The sequence below is a fragment of the Prionailurus viverrinus genome, chromosome D1, assembly GCF_022837055.1.
Source record: "Prionailurus viverrinus isolate Anna chromosome D1, UM_Priviv_1.0, whole genome shotgun sequence".
Lineage (NCBI taxonomy): Eukaryota > Metazoa > Chordata > Mammalia > Carnivora > Felidae > Prionailurus > Prionailurus viverrinus.
Window position 1 is genome coordinate 818,658 of NC_062570.1, and position 21,297 is coordinate 839,954.

At 38.9% G+C, this 21,297-nt stretch overlaps 1 protein-coding gene across 3 annotated transcripts in view; it reads left to right on the plus strand.

Annotated features, from left to right (window-relative positions):
- Positions 1-20,751, plus strand: part of CEP126 (centrosomal protein 126) — a 104,108-nt gene extending 83,357 nt beyond the window's left edge. For 2 of the 3 annotated variants that reach the window (XM_047824032.1, XM_047824034.1), the window contains 2 exons: positions 10,388-10,452; positions 20,419-20,751. In XM_047824032.1, coding sequence (XP_047679988.1) covers positions 10,388-10,452; positions 20,419-20,481 — 128 coding nt within the window. In that variant the 3' untranslated portion in view covers positions 20,482-20,751. The remainder of the gene's footprint in view (positions 1-10,387; positions 10,453-20,418) is intronic. The other variant, XM_047824033.1, reaches the window with a different exon arrangement.
- The last annotated feature ends 546 nt before the right edge of the window (positions 20,752-21,297 follow it).

Below are 21,297 nucleotides of genomic sequence, written 5' to 3' on the forward strand. Positions count from 1 at the left end.
GTTTCAAAGAGAAAAACATTACCATTAAAATGCCTACTAAAGGGAGCACCTATGTGGCTCAGTCAGTTAAGTGTCCCACTCTGTTTTGGCTCAGGTCATGATTTCACGGTTCGTGAGATCAAGCCCCACATCGGGAATCTCTCTCTCCCTTTCTCCCTGCCCCTCTCCTACTCATGTGCTTGCTCTCTGTCTCAAAATAAATAAACATCTTTTAAAATGCCTTTTAGGGGCGCCTGGGTGGCGCAGTCGGTTAAGCGTCCGACTTCAGCCAGGTCACGATCTCGCGGTCTGTGAGTTCGAGCCCCGCGTCGGGCTCTGGGCTGATGGCTCAGAGCCTGGAGCCTGTTTCTGATTCTGTGTCTCCCTCTCTCTCTGCCCCTCTCCCGTTCATGCTCTGTCTCTCTCTGTCCCAAAAATAAATAAACGTTGAAAAAAAATAAAAAAATAAAAAAATAAAATGCCTTTTAAAAGTAATGCATAAGTTGGGAGAACATAAATGGTGTTAAGTTGCACTGGGATTCTTCTTAAGGAATTTGGTGCAGATTAACTTTTTTCCATTCATATATAGTTACATACAGTGTTATATTAGTTCTAGGTGTACAATATACTAATTCGACCATTGTATACATTACTCCGTGCTCATCACAATAAGTGAACTCTTTTTTTTTTAAGTTTATTTATTTATTTTGAGAGAGAGAACATGTGCACGTGGGGCAGAGAAAGAGAGAGAGTGAGAAAATCTCAAGGAGGCTCTGCACTGTCAGTGTGGAGCCCAACTCGGGGCTTGATCCCACAAACGATGAGATCATGGCCTGAGGCAAAGTCAAGGGTTGGATGCTCAACCGACTGAGTCACCCAGGCACCCAATAAGGGAACTCTTAATCGGAACTCTTAAAGCTGAAAATAAAGAAGATAGAAAATATGTACCAAACAAATTCTAACCACAGGCAAATTGGTTTTGGTGTCTTATTATGAGACAAAATAGAAAACATTAAATTACATAAAAAAGATCATGATGACCAAAGTTTTAATTCAGGGATTAACCAAGAAATTAAAAAGGAAATTAAAAAGTACATAGAAGCCAATGAAAATGAAACCACGACAGTCCCAAACCTCTGGGACACAGCAAAGGCTGTCATAACAGGGAAGTATACAGCAACCCAGGCCTTCCTAAAGAAGGAAGAAAGGTCTCAGATACACAACCTAACCTTACACCTAAAACAGCTAGACAAAGAAGAGCAGACAAAGCCCAACACCAGCAGAAAAAGGGAAATAATAAAGATTAGAGCAAAATTCAATGATATTGAAATCATAAAAACAGAAGAACAGATCAATGAAATCAGGAGCTGGTTCTTTGAAAGAATTAACAAAATTGATAAACACCTAACCATTTTGATCAAAAAGAAAAAGGAAAGGACTCAAATAAATAAAATCACAAATGAAAGAGGGGAGATCACAACCAACACAGCAGAAATACAAACATTAATAAGAGAATATTATGAGCAATGATATGCCGACAAATTAGGCAATCTGTAAGAAATGGACAAATTTCTGGAAACATATCAACTACCAAAACTAAAACAGGAAGAAATAGAAAATTTGAACAGACCCATAACCAGCAAAGAAATTGAATTAGTAATCAAAAATCTCCCAAAAAACAAGAGTCCTAGGCTGGATGGCTTTCCAGGGGAATTCTACCAAACATTTAAAGAAGAGTTAACACCTACTCTCTTGAAGCTGTTCCAAAAAATAGAAATGGAAGGAAAATTTCCAAACTCATTCTGCGAGGCCAGCACTTCATTACCCTGATTCCAAAACAAAGACCCCACTAAAAAGGAGAGCTACAGACCGATTTCCCTGATGACCATGGATGCAAAAATTCTCAACAAGATACTAGCAAGCCAGATCCAATAATACATTTAAAGAATTATTCATCACCATCAAGTGGGATTTATTCCTGTGATGCAGAGCTGGTTCAATGTCCACAAATCAATCATGATGATACATGACATTAATAAAAGAAAGGATAAGAAGCACAAGATTCTCTCAATAGATGCAGAGAAAGCATTTGACAAAATACAGCATCCTTTCTTTTTAAAATTTTTTTAAAGTTTATTTCTGAGAGAGAGACAGAGCATGAGTGGGGGAGGGGCAGAGAGAGAGGGAGACACAGAATCTGAAGCAGGCTCCAGGCTCTGAGCTGTCATCATGGAGCCCGACGCGGGGCTCAAACTCATAGAATGCGAGATCATGACCTGAGCCGAAGTCGGACGCTCAACCGACTGAGCCACCCAGGCACCCCCAAAATACAAAATACTTTCTTGATAAAAACCCTCAAGAATATAGGGATGGAAGGATCATACCTCAAGCTTATAAAGCCCATATATGAAAGACCCACAGCTAATATCATCCTCAATGGGGAAAAACAGAACTTTCCCCCAAGGTCAGCAGAAGTCTCCCACTATTGCATGAGGGTCACAAAATTCTCTGGCACAAAACTTGTCAGAGATACAAAGCAAAGTTGACAACTGTGAGGACAGAAAACTTCCCTGCTCCCCCACGATGAGACCAAAAAGAGCAAAGTAGCAAGCACTAGAACTCTGCCAGAGGAGAGCCAGGAGCCTACAGAGAGCCTGGCTGGGTTGTGCAGGCACACAGGAAGGCCAGACACTAAGAGTGGAGTAGGAACATTGAAGAAAAAACCTCCATGACCCTGCAGAAACATAGAACAACACCAGAGGGATGTAAACCAGTGAGGGACTAAAGGCACAAACAACAAAGCAACAACAAAGCCCAAACCCAGGGGCACCTGCTGGCTCAGTGGAGCAGGGGACTGTTGATCTCAGGTCAGAGTTGAAGCCCCATGTTAGGTGCAGAGCCTACTTAAAAAAAAAAAAAAAAAAGTCTCGGGCTCCTGAGTAGCTGCATCATTAAGCATCTGTGTTTGGCTCAGTTCATGATCTTACAGTTCATGAGTTCAAGCTCTGCATTGGATGAGCTCAAGCCCCACTTCTTTCTCTCTTTCTCCCTCACTCTCTCTCCCTGTGCCCCTCCTGGGATTCTCTCTTTCTGTCTCTGCCCTCGCTCACTTGTGCCCTTTCTGTCTCTCTCAAAAACAAAAACAGAACCAAAAACTCAATTCCTGGTGATTAACTACACACATGGCCCAGTTGCCTAGCAGAATAGGCATCCCCATTTCCTGGCATAAGTCCTATTTGCCTCACTAACCACCATTGTAAACATAAAGTTTAGCATTCAGTCAAAAATTAACAAACACCAAAAAAGTGAGGAAAGACGCTCACTGTCAAGGGACAAAGCAGGCAGCAGACACAGACCCAGAGGTGACTCACACACTGGAACTCTCGTGCAGATGCTTTAAGTGGCTGTGACTAATGTATTAAAGGTTCTAGGGGGAAGGGAGGCAGGTACACATGCTGCAGCCTCTTTCTGCTGGAGGAGAGTCCCAGGCAGCTGGATGCTACATGCTGCCCTCACAAGGTGTCAACGCCTGTCCTGGGGTCCCAGGCAGCACACCAACAGAAATGCCACAACTGCTGGGGTCATGTTCAGACAAGCTATCGCTCCATATTGGAAAAAAGGGATACCAGGTAGAGATTAAAGTGAACTCCTATCAAACATCATATATAAAATTTAGTGCCAAATTACTGTGATTAAAGATTAAATATGAAATAAAATATATAAAGCTTCTGAGAGATTATATAAAAATATTTTCTAACCTCAGGGTAAGGAAATATTTCTTAGAGCACATGGAACATGATCCAAAGAGGAGAAAAATAATGAATTTGACTATATCAAAATTATAAACTTGTCTTTGTATCAAAACATGATTAAAACAAGGAAAAAGGCATGATGTGAGAGAATATTTAGAACACGTACAAGAAGGACTCATATTGGGGCACCTGGGTGCTCAGTCACCTGCTTGGGATTCGCTCTTTCCTTCTCTCCCCCTCCCCAACTCACACTGTCTCTGTCTTTGTCAAAATAAATGAATAAACTTTAAAAAAAAGAAGAAGAAGGACTCATATTCACAGTATATAAATAGGGGCACCTGGGTGGCTCAGTTGGGGTTGAGCCTCCGGCTCTTGATTTCCACTCAGGTCGTGATCCCAGGGTCGTATGTTGGACTCTGTGCTGGGCATGGAGCATAGAGAGGCAGGCTCGCTCTCTCTCTCTCTCTCTCTCTCTCTGCCCCTCCCCCACCTCTCTCCCATCTCTCTCAAAATAAATAATCACTTTTTTTTTAAAGCAATGGAATACAGTTACATATTCCTCAGAAAGACACAGGTTTAACAGTGGGGGATGCCAGGCATTGGTAATGGTGTGCAGCAGTGGGAGCCCCTCCCGCAGTGCCTTTGGGGTGTGAGTGGGTGCAGTCTCTTGAGGAAATGTCCTGCCATCATCCGATAGGTTGAACATGAACAGACCCTACAAGCCAGTAATTTCCCTTCCAGATACATGCCCTCGAGGAAGCCTGCATGTGTGCATCAGGAGACATGCAGAAGTATACAAAGATCATCATTGTTTTTAGAAGCCCCAAACTGAAAACACCTAAATGTGGAATATCCATGTGCCGCTGTTCAGCAAGGAAAATGAACAAACTGCAGCTACACACATCATCATAGATGATTCTAAACAATATAATTTGGGGCAAAATAAGGCAAATCACAGCACAAGAGCAACAAGTCAGGAGGAGTTAGGTGACAGATGAGTGAGGGGACCCTGGACTTGTCCCTCAAACTCAGCTAGATCAGCATCAAAGCATTGTGAACACCTAGGAAATCGATCTGAGGATTCACACAATGATCTGCATAGTTTGAGGGAGAGAACGCAGCAGGTGCATGGTGCTGAGAGGTGAACTGGGGGGCGAGAAGAGCCAGGGTACCTCGGAGGGGGGGGGAGTCGTTTTTGCCGAGAGGAGAAAGGGGGAGAGAGCAGCACCTCGAGTTTTTGCAGGAAAGCACTTCCCCCCGAAAGCAGCTAGAGAGAAAGAATGAAAACATGCTCTGGGGACTAGACAAGAAAATTTTCCCCAGAACCATTGATGGGGGAAAAAGGAGAGGGTTTCAATACCACTAGGTTTTTATAAACAACAGTGTGCCAAGTGTGACGTTTCAGAGGTCAGCACCTCGGAAATAAAGCTTTAAAAAAAACCATTCATAATAGTAGGAGGCTTTAATACCCCACTCACAGCAATGGACAGATCATCTAAGCAGAAACTCAACAGGGAAACAATGGCTTTGAATGACACTCTGGACAAGTTGGACTTAACAAATATATTCAGAACATTTCATCGTAAAACAGCAGAATATACATTCTTTTCGAGGACACATGGAACATTCTCCAGTACAGATCACACACTGGGTGACAAATCAGCCCTCAAAAAGTACAAAAAGATAGCGATTTTACCATACATATTTTCAGATAATAACAATGTGAAACTTGAAGTCAACCACAAGAAAAAGGTTGGAAAGCACTCAAACACATGGAGGTTAAAGAACATCCCACTAAAGAATGAATGGGTTAACCAGGAAATTAAAGAAGAAATTTAAAAAATACATGGAAGAAAATGAAAATGAAAACACAACAGTCCAAAACCTTTGTGATGTAGCAAAGGCAGTCCTAAGAGGGAAGTATATTGCAATCCAGGCCTATCTCAAGAAGCTAGAAAGGTCCAAAATATACAACCTAAACTTACACCTAAAGGAGATAGAAAAGGAATCGCAAATAAAGCCAAAAGCCAGCAGAAAAAGGGAACTAATAAAGATTAGAGCAGAAATAAATGACACACAAACAAACAGAAAACAGTAGAACAGATCAATGAAACTAAGAGCTGGTTCTTTGAAAGAATTAACAAAATTGGTAAACCACTAGCCAGACTTATCAAAAAGAAAAGAGAAAGGATCCAAATAGATAAAATGACAAATGAAAGAGGAGAGATGACCACCAACACCACAGAAATACAATCATAAGAGAATACTATGAAAATTTATATGCCAACCAACTGAGCAATCAGGAAGAAATGGACAAATTCCTAGAAACTCACAAACTATCAAAACTGAAACAGGAAGAAATACAAAATTTGAACAGACCCATAGCCAGCAAAGAAATTGAAAAGGAAAACTTTGAAACTCATTCTATGAAGTCAGCATTGCCTTGGGGATTCCAAAACCAAGGACCTCACTAAAAAGAATTATAGGCCAGTATCCCTGATGAACATGAATGCAAAAGTTCTCAACAATATATTAGCAGACCAAAGTCAGTACATTAAAAGAATTATTCACCATGAGCAAGTGGATTTATTCCTTGGCTACAGCACTGGTTCAATATTTGCAAATCAATCAGTGTGATACATGACTATAATAAAAGAAAGGATAAGAACCATATGATCCCATCAATAGTTGCAGAAAGAGCATTTGACAAAATACAGCATCCATTCCTGATAAAAATCCTCAAAAAGAAGGGATAGATGGACCTCAAGATCATAAAAACCATATACAAAAGACCCACAGCTAATCTCCTTAATGGGATAAAACTGAGAGCCTTTCCCCTATGGTCAGGAATAAGACAAGGATGTCCACTCTCACCATTACTATTTAACATAGTACTGGAAGTCTTAGCCTCAGCAATCTGACAACAAAAAGAAAAAGCATGCTAATCAGCATGGAAAAAGTCAAACTCACTATTTGCAGATGACATGATACTCTGTGTGGAAAACCCAAGAGACTCCACCAAAAAGGTGCTAGAATTAACATATAAGTTCAGCAAAGTCACAGGATATAAAATCAGTGTGCAGAAATCTCTTGCATTTCTCACCAATAATGAAGCAGCAGAAAAAATAATCAAGGAATTGATCCTATTTGCAATTGCACCAAAAACAATAAGATACCTACAAATAAACCTAACTAAAGCAGTAGAAGATATAGAGGCGCCTGGGTGGCTCAGTCGGTTAAGTGTCCGTGGTTCAGTCAGTTAAGCATCCATCTTCGGCTAAGGTCACGATCTCACTGTTCATGGGTTCAAGCCCCACATCGGTCTCTGTGCTGACAGCTCAGCGCCTGGAGCCTGCTTCGGATTCTGTGTCTCCCTCTCTCTCTGCCCCTCCCCCGCTCATGCTATGTCTTTGTGTCTCAAAAATAAATAGGTATTAAAAAATTTTTTTAATAAAAATAAAACATTAAATAAAAACAGAAGTAAAAGATCTATACTCTGAAAACTATAGAAAGCGTATGAAAGAAATTGAAGTGGACACAAAGAAATGGAAACGCATTTCATGTGCATGGATTGGAAGAACAAGCATTGTTAAAATGTCTGTACTACCCAAAGCAATCTGTGTATTTAATCCAGTTCCCATTAAAATACCACCAGTATTTTTTGCAGAGCTAGAACTCACAATCCTAAAATTCGTATGGAACCACAAAAGATCCTGGATAGCCAAAGCAATCCTGAAAAAGAAAAGCTGGAGGCATCACGATTCTTGATTTCAAGCTGTATTACAAAGCTGTAGTCATCAAGACAGTATGGTACTGGCATAAAAACAGACACATAAATCAGTGGAACAGAAGAGAAAACCCAGAAATGGACCCACAACTATATGGTCAACTCATCTTTGACAAAGCAGGAAAGAATATCCAGTGAAAAATAGACAATATTTTCAGCAAATAGTGTTGGGAAAACTGGACAGCAACATGCAGAATGAACTGGACCACTTTCTTACATCATATACAAAAATAAATTCAAAATGGATGAAAGCCCTAAATGTAAGGCAGGAAACCATCAAAATCCTAGAGAAGGACACAGGCAGCAACCTGTGTTGCTTTGACCTCAGCTGGGGCACCTCACTAGACAACATTGCTGAAGGCAGGGGAAACAAAAGCAAACATGAACTATTGGGACTTCATCAAGATAAAAACTTCCACACAGCGAAGGAAACAATTAGCAAAACCAAAAGGCACCCTACAGGATGAGAGAAGATACTTGCAAATGAGGTATCTGATAAAGTGTTAGTATCCAAAATCTATGAAGAATTTCTCAAACTCAACACCCAAAAAACTAACAACCTAGTTAAGAAATGGGCAGAAGACATGAATAGACATTTTTCAAAGGGGACATCCAGATGGCTAGCAGACATGAAATAATATTCAACATCACTCATCATCAAGGAAATACAAATCAAAACCACAATGAGATACCATCTCACACCGGTCAGAATGCCTAAATTACCAACACAAGAAACAACACATGTTGGCAAGGATGCGGAGAAAGGGAAACACTCTTGCACCGCTGGTGGGAATGCAAACTGGTGTGGCCACTGTGAAAAACAGTATGACAATTCCTCAAGAAACTAAAAATAAAACTACCCTACAATCCAGTAATTGCACTATTAGGTATTCACCCAAAGGATACAAAAATATAGATTTGAAGGTGTACATACACCCTGATGTTTATAGCAGCATTATCTATAATAACCAAACTATGGAGAGAGCCCAAGTGTCCATCAACTGATGAATGAATAAAGAAGATGGGTGTATATATTCAATGGAATCAAAGAGAATTAACTCTTGCCATTTGCAATGATGTGGATGGAACTAGAATGTATTATGCTAAGTGAAATAAGTCAATCAGAGAAAGATAAACAGCATATGATTTCAGTCGTATGTGGAATTTAAGAAACAAAACATGAACATATAGGAAGGTGGAGGGGAGAGAAGAGAGGGAAACAAATCACCAGAGACCCTTAAATATGGAGAACAAACTGAGGGCTGATGGAGGGGAGGTGGGGGGGATGGGCTAGATGGGTGATGAGTATTAAGGAGGGCACTTGTGATGAGCACTGGGTGCTATATGTAAGTGATGAATCATTGAATTCTACCCCAGGAAACTACATTGCACTGTAAATGAATCAAAATTTAAATTTAAACAATAATAAAAATTCAGAACAAAAATCAGGTCAGTTTTACTTATTTGAAGTTCAGAAACAGGTAAAACAAGCAATATGATATGCATGTATACTCATGTGCTATAATTATGCAGACACAAAGCCCATGTAATCGGTCACCTCTGTGGGCAAGGAAAGGAAGTGCAATCCCCAGAGAGGCATGGAGATGGGAGCTCCGGGAAGTTCCTAAAATAGTGATAATGTGCACATTTCTCAGTCTAAGTCATTACATAGACATTAGCTTCATTATAATTAATTGCAATATGTATATATGCTCTATATGTTTTTTGTGTTAATTTAAAAATTAAAATTTAAGAATAAAATATTAATAAGAGTGCCTGGTGGGCAACTCTTGGTTTTGGCTCAGGTCATGATCTCGAGGTTCATGGGATTGAGCCCCACATTGGGCTCCACGCTGACAGTGTGGAGCCTGCTTGGGATTCTCTCTCTCCCTCTCTCTCTGCATCTCCCCTGCTCATGCACAAGTTCTCCCTCTCTCTCTCTCAAAAATAAATAAACGTTAATAATAATATATTAATAAAAAGCAGGGAGCTACAACCCCAGAAGCAATATATAACTAAGGCTGTAAGATGTCCAATTATGAAGATCAAGAGTAAAAAACTCAGGTCAGTTTTTTTAGAGGGTTTTTTCCTATTAGATACTTCGACATACTTAAATGCTTCACATATAGGATTCTGCTTGAAGGTGGTTTTTTTTTTTTCTTTTGCCCAGACCCTTGCTTTTATATGGACCAAAGCTTAAGCACTGAAAAGGCAAGAGTTGACGAATTATTCAACTTTTATGCCTTAATAGCTAAATAAACATCTCTTCTTTCCTGAGATACTCAAAGAATCAAATTTACCTTTTGTTTTACAAAAGAAGAGGGGCACCTGGGTGGCTCAGTCAGTTGAGTGTCGACTTCGGCTTAGGCCATGATCTCATGGTTCATGGGTTCCAGCCCAACATCAAGCTCTGCACTGACAGCACTGAGCCTGCTTGGGATTTTCTCTCTCTCTCTCTCTCTCTCTCTCTCTCTCTCTCTGCCCCTCCCTCGTTCATGCCCTGACTCACTCTCTCTTGATTGCTCTCTCTTGCTCTCTCAAAATAAATAAATAAACTTTAAAAAGTAATAAAAGTACTGTATTTTTTAAAAAGGAAGAAAAAAAGACAAGAAAACCCAGCATTTGAAGGAAGATTGTTATAGAATAGTCAAAGTATTAGGAATTTCTTTTTATCAACATTAATTTTATGTAATTGTTTGTCATCAAATTACTTCTGTTTCCTAACCTAATACAAGGCTAAAGACTGTTTCTGGTGACCAAAGAAGAAAGTCTGTTCCCCACGTTATTTGACACCAGAACTTAACATTTGATTCTTCTCTGTCAGCATACGTAACTGAATTATTTTTGTGTCATGGTATAATTATTTCAGATGTACAAGAAACCATTTGCAAAAATCCATCCATCAAAAATACCTTACGAATAATACCATTTCTGGTAAGTACTTTAAGAAGCTTTTATTTTTCTCATTTTAGGAAATGTCATGATTTTGTGTGTCAGAATCCTGTATTGAAATTAATTTTTCTTGATATTGGCTTTTAGGGAGTTTTTCTCCCAGTCAACTTTCAATGATGAGACGTTTTGTTAGAATCAGCAAATATCCTTTCATTTAAAACAATCAAAATATATAGGACGCCTGGGTGGCTCAATCACTTAGGCATCCGACTTCAGCTCAGGTCATGATTTCAAGAGGTCTAGCCCCACATAGAGCTCTGGAGCCTGCTTTGGATTCTGTGTCTCCCTCTCTCTGCCTTCTCCTACTTGCCCTTACTCTCTTTCTCTGTCTCTCTCAAAAATAAATAAACATTTTTTAAAAATTAAAAAAAATCAAAATATAAAGTTTTTTCCATCCAGAGTATTTCATCATCCATGGGAACAGAAACTGATATCATTGCACTACTGATATGTAGTATATGGGTATGTAGCCTAACCGGAAAATTGTTGGTTATTTTACCATGGTAATGATCCCACCCTTGCCCATCTCCCTTTTGTGTTTTCAAAGTTCAAAACTAGACATCATTATTTGGAATTTTGTTTTGGTTTTTTGCCTTGACACTGGATTCTGGTAAAGATACACATATAAGTGGCAATTTAGTGCATTAAGGAATTTTCAGTCTAACAGGGAGAAAGAACACACATGGATAGTGTATACAAATTACCATAATATGAATTAAGACTATGTGAGGCACCTGGACTCTTACTATCCTCAACTTAGGTGTTCGACAAAGAAATGCATTGTTAGAGGGGCGCCTGGGCGGCTCAGTCTGTTAAGCGTCCAACTTTGGTTCAGGTCATGATCTCCCAGTTCGTGGGTTCGAGTCCCGCATCGAGCCCTCTGCTGACAGCTCAGAGCCTGGAGCCTGCTTCAGATTCTGTGTCTCCCTTCTGTCTACCCCTCCACCATTCACACTGTCTCTTTCTCTCTCAAAAATAAATAAACATTAAAATTTTTTCTAAAAAAAAAAATGTTTTCTTAGAGAATTCATTGGATGCTTGCTCAATTGTTTTTCATCACATACCCTCAGTTCTGTAATCTTGACAGGAAAAAGTACGACGACACAAGTATACTTCATCTCTTATTATTTGCTCTTACATAAACAAAGTTACACATTTCCTGCCCACATTTTAGATTTTTGCTGTGTCCTGAGTGTGGTAGTAAAGAAGAAGAAAGAGGCTGCCCCTGCCTTCATGAAGCTGCTTATTTCGGTCTCTGCAAATGGTTCTCAGAAACGGCCTTTTTGGTGTGGCATTGTTGATGCAGTGACTATTGTACAGGAGTCTTTTGGCAACTGTCACTTTGACTCCTGATCTATTTTCTTCTATAATTTCTATAATTCTCAAAAATTATATATCTCTCTGGAAAATTCACGAGAGTGAAGTTTATATATTAATCCACCATGCTGCACCCCCCACATGTGTGTTTTATTACTGTTTTTTGTGTTTCCCCCCATTCTGTCACTCCTTGTGTTTTCTTCTCCCACAGTGTTTGGTGGTGTTGCTTTGAGTTTTTCCTCTTAGGAAGAGAAATGGACTGGCATATTCACTCCTGTTGAAATACTTGGCTTGAATTTTAAAAGATAATTTTTCATTTTTAAAAATTATTTTTTGAAAAATTTTAATGTTTATTCTTTGAGAAGGAGAGAGCGAGCACAAGCAGGGGAAGGGCAGAGAGAGGGAGACACAGAATCCGAAGCAGGCTCCAGGCTCTGAGCTATCAGCACAGAGCCCAATGTGGGGCTCAAACTCATGAACCATGAGGTCATGACCTGAGCCAAAGTCAGAGGCTTAACTGACTGAGCCACCCAGGTGCCCCTCACTTCTAAAAATTATTTTAAAAGACTTAAAACCATTTAAATCATTTAAAAACAATTTCTGGGAAGAAGTATAGTGAATTTCTAAAAGTGGGATTTTAGACACTTGTAACATGAGCAAAAGAAATAATTTTGAGCAGGATCTCCCAGGTGGCAGGCAGTCAGCTTCCACCACTCAGAGCAAGTGCTGTTGTAAGATTTCAGAGGAACAAAATTTGGCCCATCCCTTCCTGTATCCCTTCACTGATTAGTCATAATCATCTTAATGGTACTGGCATCTATCCTCTAGTGTACCTGTGAGGGCTTCTAGAGAGAAGAACCAGTGTAAAGTATTTAGAACAGTGCCTATAACACAACACATGCTAGACACCATTGGGTTGCATTATCATTAGTGCCACTATTGTGATCATCTTATCCATTTACATCGTCTCAAAAAAAAGGTTGCATCGTTTCAGAAAAAGGTAACATTCCTGAAACTACTTAAGTGAAATGCACATGCAAAGCATAACTTCCTTGTAAATAATAGGAATCATAACAATTTGTAACAATTCATAGTCCCACCTACTTCTCTTTTTACACTATGAATCTTCCTTCCAGCCAAACAAATTTAATGCATTGTCCTTCAAGTCTGCAGTACTCTGTATGCTGTCATGTTTTTCTCATTGTTTGTTCATGTTCACCCCAGCTCCAAACTGCACCAGCTGTACTTTTGCTCTACCTTCCTAATACAACCTATCTAAGCACCAACTTAATGTCACTTCCCCCATGAATCTCTCCATGACCAATCCAGCTTATGATGACCACATTCTCCTCTGAACTTAATTACTGTAGTACCACTGGTTTTATACTTCTACTCCATAGGTATTTTTGTGGGTTGTCTTTTTACATGAGTGATCTTCTTTGGAACTATATTCTTGAGGCTGTTTTTCCATTTACCTGTCTACTTCATAGAAACTAGCACATACTACATACTTGAAAATATTGGTTGAGACTTTATGATTTTTTTATACCTGGTTTTTAAATATATGATGTACCTTTTTCAGGCTACAATAAAATGAGGTGACGTATTTGAACTGGAAACGTTTTTAATATTCTGAAGCAAGATTTTATGCCCCATAAAATACCACTGTTGTCTTGCAAAGCCCCTTGGTGAATGCTAAATGTCAATTAATACTCTTTAATGGCACCCAAATTTTGTTGAGATATATTTAGAAACAAGAATGGAAGCACACTTAGGGATTCCTACCACTGAAAAGTACTGTCCCAAATTATTTCACACACATTATCTTGTTTAATATTCTAAGCGAAGGACATCAAGGAATTTTCTCAAGTCTCACAAATATTCAGTGGCAGAGCCAAGATTCAGTTTCCCAAGTTTCCCCCCAAAACTCTTCTACCTCTTTTAATTCTTACTTCAGTTGATGACACCATCCTCCAGACTTCCCAGACAGAAATGTGTATCTCATCCAGGCTTCTCCTTCTCCCATGCCCACAGGCAATATGTCCTCCTGATAATACACCTCAAATCCATCCACTATCTTCATTCCTACTGTTAGTGCCTTTGTTTAAGAATTTATCATGTTTCAGGTGACAAGGATGGATGAAGCAGAGCAGTGAATCAGCGATATAGAGGACAGACTTATGGAGAATAATGTAATGAAGCAGAAAAAAAAGAGGGAGACCAAAGCAAAAAAAAGAGCATGATATAAGAATCAGAGAACTCAGTGACTGATTGAAAAGGAATATCATCAGAACCATAGGGGTCCCAGAAGATAAAAAGAGAGAAAAAGGGGTAGAAGGTTTATGGGAGCAAACCATAGCGAAAAAGTTTCCTAACCTAGGGAAAGACGCAGACATCAAAATCCAAGAAGCACAGAGAATTCCCATTAGATTCAACAAAAACCAGTCATCAACAAGGCATATCATAATCATATTCACAAAATACTCAGGCAAGGAAACAATCATGAAAGCGGCAAGGGGAAAAAAGTCCTTAACCTACAAGGGAAGACACATCAGGTTTGCAGCACACCTATCCACAGAAACTTGGCAGGCCAGAAAGGAGTGGCAGAATATATTCAATGTGCTGAATAGGAAAAATATGCAGCCAAGAAATTTTTATCCAGCAAGGCTTTCATTCAAAATACAAGGAGAGATACAAAGTTTCCCAGGCAAACAAAAATTAGAGCAAGTTCATGACCACTAAACCAGCCCTGCAAGAAATTTTAAGGGGGACTCTCTGAAGGGAGAAAAGACAGAAAAAAAACAAAACAAAACAAAACCCAAAGCAACAAATACCAAAAGGACCAGAGAGCACCACCATAAACTCCAATTCTACAAGTAACATAATGGCAATAAATTCATACCTTTCAGTACTCACTCTAAATGTCAATGGACTAAACACTCCAATCAAAAGACATAGAGTAACAGAATGGATAAGAAAACAAGATCTGTCTATATGCTATTTATAAGAGACCTATTTTAGACCTAAAGACATCTTCAGATTGAAAGTAAAGGGGTGGAGAACCATCTATTATGGTAATGGTCGCCAAAGAAAGCTGGAGTAGCCATACTTATATCAGACAATCTAGATTTTAAAATAAAGACTGTAACAAGAGATGAAGAAGGGCTTTATATCATAACTAAGGAGTCTATCCACCAAAAAGATCTAACACTTGTAAACATTTATGCTCCAAACGTGGGACACCCAAATATATAAATCAATCACAAACATAAAGAAACTCATTGATAATAATACCATAATAGTAGGGTACTTCAACACCCCACTTAGAGCAATGGACAGGTTATCTAAATAGAAAATCAACAAGGAAACAATTGCTTTGAATGATACACTGGACCAGATGGATTTAACAAATATATACAGAACATTTCATCCTAAAGCAGCAGAATACACATTCTTCTCCAGTGCACAAGGAAGATATCTAGAATATCTGGACACTGGGACACAAATCAGCCCTCAACAAGTACAAAAAGATGGATCATACCATGCATATTTTCAGACCACAATGCTATGAAACTCGAAATCAACCACAAGAAAAAATTTGGAAAGATAACAAATACTTGGAGACTAAAGAACATCCTACTAAGGAATGAATGGGCTAACCAAGAAGTTAAAGAGGAAATCAAAAAGTACATGGAAGCCAATGAAAATGACAACACCAAAACCTCTGGGACACAGCAAAGGCAGTCATAAGAGGGAAGTGTATAGCAATCCAGTCTTTCCTAAAGAAGGAGGAAAGGTCCCAGATACACAACCTAACCTTACACCTTAAGGAGCTGGAAGAAGAACAGCAAATAAAACCCAAAACCAACAGAAGACAGGAAATAGTGAAGATTAGAGCAGAAATCAATGCTATCGAAACCAAAAAAAAAAAAAAAAAAATCAGTAGGAAAGATCAGTGAAACTAGGAGCTGCTTCTTTGAAAGAATTGACAAAATTGATAAACACCTAACCATTTTGATCAAAAAGATAAAGGAAAGGACCCAAATAAATAAAATCACAAATGAAAGAGGGGAGATCACAACCAACACAGCAGAAATAAAAACAATAAGAGAATATTATTAGCAATTATACACTAATAAAATGGGCAATCTGGAAGAAATGGACAGACTCCTAGAAACATGTAAACTACCAAAATTGAAACAAGAATAAATAGAAAATTTGAACAGGCCCATAGCCAGTAGAGGAATCGAATTAGTAATCAAAATCTCCCAAAAAACAAGAGTCCAGGGCTGGATGCCATTCCAGGGGATCTCTACCAAACATTTCAGAAAGAGTTAACACCTATTCTCTTGAAGCTGCTCCAAAAAATAGAAATGGAAGGAAAACTTCCAAATTCCTTCTTCAAGGCCAGCATTTCATTTACCCTGATTCCAAAACAGGACAAAGACCCCAATAAAAAAGAGAACTATAGACGAATTTCCCTGATGAACATGGATGCAAAAATCCTCAACAAGATACTAGCTGACCAGATTCAACAATACATTAAAAGAATTATTCACCACAATCAAGTGGGATTTACACCTGAGATGCAGGGCTGGTTCAATATCCGCAAAACAATCACTGTGATACATCAATAAAAGAAAGGATAAGAACCACAAGATTCTCTCAATAGATGCAGAGAAAGCATTTGACAAAATACAACATCCTTTCTTGATAAAAGCCCTCAAGAAAGTAGGGATAGAAAGATCATACCTCAAGATCATAAAAGTCATATATTAAAGACACATCACTAATATCATCCTCAATAGGGAAAAACCGAGAGCTTTCCCCCTAAGGTCAGGAACAAGACAGGGATGTCCTCTCTCGCCACTGTTATTCGACATAGTATTGGAAGTCCTAGCCTCAGCAATCAGACAACACAAAGGAATAAAAGGCATCCAGATCAGCCAGGAGGAGGTCAAACTTTCACTCTTCACAGATGACATGATAGTCTATATGGAAAACCCAAAAGATTCCACAAAAAAAACTGCTACAACTGATCCATGAATTCAGCAAACTCACAGGATATAAAATCAATGCACAGAAATAAATTGCATTCCTATACACCAATAATGAAGCAACGGAAAGAGAAATCAAGGAATTAATGCCATTTAGAATTGCAGCAAGAGGGGCGCCTGGGTGGCGCAGTCGGTTGGGCGTCCGACTTCAGCCAGGTCACGATCTCACGGTCCGTGAGTTCGAGCCCCGCGTCGGGCTCTGTGCTGACGGCTCAGAGCCTGGAGCCTGTTTCGGATTCTGTGTCTCCCTCTCTCTCTGCCCCTCCCCCATTCATGCTCTGTCTCTCTCTGTCCCAAAAATAAATAAATGTTGAAAAAAAAAATTTAAAAAAAAAAAAAAAAAAAGAATTGCAGCAAGAACCATAAAATACCTAGGAATAAACCTAACCAAAGAGGTGAACATCTACACACTGAAAACTATATAAAGCTTATGAAAGAGATTGAAAAAGACAAAAAATTGAAAAATATTCCATACTTCTGGGTTGGAAGAACAAATATTGTTAAAATGTCGATACTACCCAAAGCAATCTACGTATTCAATGCAATCTGTATCAAAATAATACCAGCATTCTTCACGGAGCTAGAACAATCAGTCCTAAAATTTGTATGGAAAAAATTTGTACAGAAAAGACCCCGAATAGCCAAAGCAATCTTGAAAAGGAAAACCAAAGCTGGAGGCATCACAATCCTGGATTTCAAGATGTATTACGAAGCTGTAATCATCCAGACAGTATAATATTGGCACAAAAACAGACACTCAGATAAATGGAACAGAATAGAGAACCCAGAAATGGACCCATAAACATATGGCCAACTAATCTTTGCCAAAGCAGGGAAGAATATCCAGTGAAAAATAGACAATCTCTTTAGCAAATAGTGTCGAGAAAACAGGACGGTGAAGTTCAGAATGAACCTGGACCACTTTCTTACACCATACACAAAAAGAAACTCAAAACGGATGAAAGACCTAAACATAACACAGAAAGCCATCAAAATTCTAGAGAAGAAAGGAGGCAAAAACCTCTTTGACCTTGGCTAGAGCAACTTCTTAACACATCTCCAGAGACAAGGGAAACAAAAGCAAAAATGAACTATTGGGACCTCATCAAGATAAAAACCTTCTACACAGTGAAGGAAACAATCAGCAAAACTAAAAGGCAACCAATGAAATAGGAGAAGATATGTGCAAACAACATATCATATAAAGGGTTAGTATCCAAAATCTATAAAACTGATCAAACATAACACCCAAAAAACAAATAATCCAGTGAACAAATGGACAAAAGACATGAATAGACACTTCTCCAAAGAAGACATCCAGATGGCCAACCGACACATGAAAAAATGTTCAACTTCACTCATCATCAGGGAAATACAAATTAAAACCACAATGAGATACTACCTCACACCTGTCAGAATGGCTCACATTAACAACTCAGGCAACAACAGGTGTTGGCGATGATGTGGAGAAAGGGGAGCCCTCTTGCACTGCCGGTGGGAATGCAAACTGGTACAGCCACTCTGGAAAACAGTATGGAGGTTCCTCAAAAAATTAAAAATAGAACTACCCTATGACCCAGAAATTGCACTACTAGGTATTTATCCAAGGGATACAGGTGTGCTGTTTCAAGGAGACACACACCCCAACGTTAATAGCACTATCAACAATAACCAAAGTATGGAAAGAGCCCAGATGTCCATCGATGGATGAACGGATAAAGAAGATGTGATATATATATACAATGGAGTATTACTCGGCAATCAAAAAGAATGAAATCTTGCCATTTGCAACTACATGGGTGGAACTAGAGGGTATTATGCTAAGCAAAATTAGTCAAAGAAAGACAAGTATCATATGACTCAATTCATATGAGGACTTTAAGATACAAAGCAGATGAACATAAGGGAAGGGAAGCAATCATAAAAACAGGAAGGGATGCAAAACATAAGAGACTTGTAAATATGGAGAGCAAACAGGGTTACTGGAGGGGTTGTGGGAGGGGGGATGGGCTAAATGGGTAAGGGGCATTCAGAAATCGACTTCTGAAATATTGTTGCACTATATGCCAGCTAACTTGGATGTAAATTTAAAAAAATTAATTAATTAAAAATTGGTTTCTATAAATAAAAACATCGAGTAAACATTAAATTTATTCTATAAATAAAAAACATTTGAAAAAAAAAGAAGAAGAATGTGTCATGTCTCACCTGAAGAGATGTGATCTGTCCAGGGTATCTTTCATACCATCAGCCCAGAGTAATCTTTGTAAACCAAGAATATGAACATATCACTCTCCTGTGTCAGCACTTACCTGTCACCTAAAAGATGAATTAAAACTCCAGAGAACTGCATTCACGACCTTCCCAGCTGCACCTCTGGTTGCTCCCCAGCTTGTAAGTTATATACATTTGAGCGACAGGTAGGTCTCCCTGGAGCTCCCTGTCCTTCCAGGGCCCACACTGCCTTCCCCTCATCCCCTGCCTCACAGGACTTGTCCTCTTACATACTTCTCTCCTACTCATTCTTTCAGGCTTCATTTCACTGCCATTCTCTCTAGGAAGGCTTATTCAGCCCAAGTTTTATCCTGTCAAAGTTTAGAACTTCATCTTTTTGGCAACTATAGCAGCCTGATTTTTTTCTTTTCATAGAAGTTATCATACTGATCTCCTTTTTTTCTTTCCTTTTCTTTTTTTAATTTTTTTTTAATGTTTATTTTTGAGACAGAGAGAGCACGAGCAGGGGAGGGGCAGAGAGAGAGGGAGACACAGAATCTGAAGCAATCTCCAGGCTCTGAGCCATCAGCACAGAGCCTGATACAGAGCTGGGACTCACGAACCGTGAGATCATGACCTGAGCTGAAGTCAGCGCTTAACCAACTGAGCTCCCTGGGTGCCCTCTTTTTCTTCATTGAACAGATATTGCCTGCCTGGGTTTTCACTGTGTCAGACACACAGTGCCTGTGTGTGAGGGCTGGGACTAGAAAGAGGAAAACACTTTCCTGCCTTCAAGTCTCTTGCGTTCTAATAGAGACAACATGCAAACACTGTCCTCTCAGAGCTTGTCCCAGGGCGTCCTGAAGACACCAGCCATGGCTTTTCAGTGTAAAAACTATGACTCTTAGAAGCAGAATTTTTATTTTGGAATATTTACTTTTTTTTTTTAATAAATTTTATGAATTTATGAATTTAATGAATTTTTACCTAATGCCCTCTCAAGCAACTTCTTTAACCCAATATATGTTGTTAAACTACACCTAGGGTGTTATATGAGTTGCTGGAGCTTCCCTTAGAAAATAAAATTGCTAAACTGTGACTATTTACACACCAGATTATGATAAAAGGCACCTGCTAATCACCTTTTCCAATAGCAAAGGGTGAAGATTATGAATTATTATCATTGGTATGATGCTTTATGTGAAGTGGTACTCATTATGTTGAGGTTGATGTATATGTAGCACTTGAGAATTTGAATTATGAATTTAGTGTTATTAACATCCATAATCTGTAAGGAGATCCACCTGTGAATCTGCCTATGAATACTACAGTAAAATAGTGTTCTGAAATTATGTTACAGAACAGCCAGCCAAGGACCAGTCTATCTCCTGATGTTGGATCCAGAGTGCAGAGAAAATACTGATGAAGAATAACAGTAACTATTAAATGGAATCATTATTTTTGATAATCTCCTGTAAATATATCCTCGATTTCTGCATTTGTTAATAATTTAAAATACTATAACCATAAAATAAAGGTAAATCATAACATGGGTAATGGAGATAAATTGACTAGTTTACATTTATGCTACAAGTTTATTATGTATTTTATTGATACATTTTTAGTGAATGGAAATGCTTCATTGTTTTTAATGGGCATGCTTCTGAAAATAAATTCATTATATTTAAAAATACAACAGGATATTTTGTTATTAAAATTATGTATTAGCTGTAGTTGTGAAGCTTTGTTTTTCTAAAATTCCTAATAAATTCTATTAAATTTTGGTACAGTGGTGTAAAAAGTTGATGATTTTTTTAAGTCTATTTATTTATTTTGAGGGAGAGAGTGGGGGAGGGGCAGGGAGAGAGAGCAAAAGAGAGAATCCCAAGCAGGTTCCAAGCTGTCAGCACAGAGCCAATGTGGGGCTTGAACCCACCAACTGTGAGATCATGACCTGAGCTGAAATCAAGAGTCAGATGCTTAACCGACTAAGCCACCCAGGCATTCCCTAAAAAGTTTATGATCAGTCAGTAATATCCCACATATATATAGTAAAGCTACTTGTTTAAGACTTTGAAGGATCTTTGTACTTTGGAGTTGTTGCCAAGGGATGTTAAGAAAACCAAAAGAGGGGCAAGGATCTCTCTCTGACACTCTCTCTCTGCCCCTCCCCTGACTCGTGCTCACGCGCTCTCTCTCTCTGAAAATAAATAAATAAATATTTAAATAAAGAAACAAG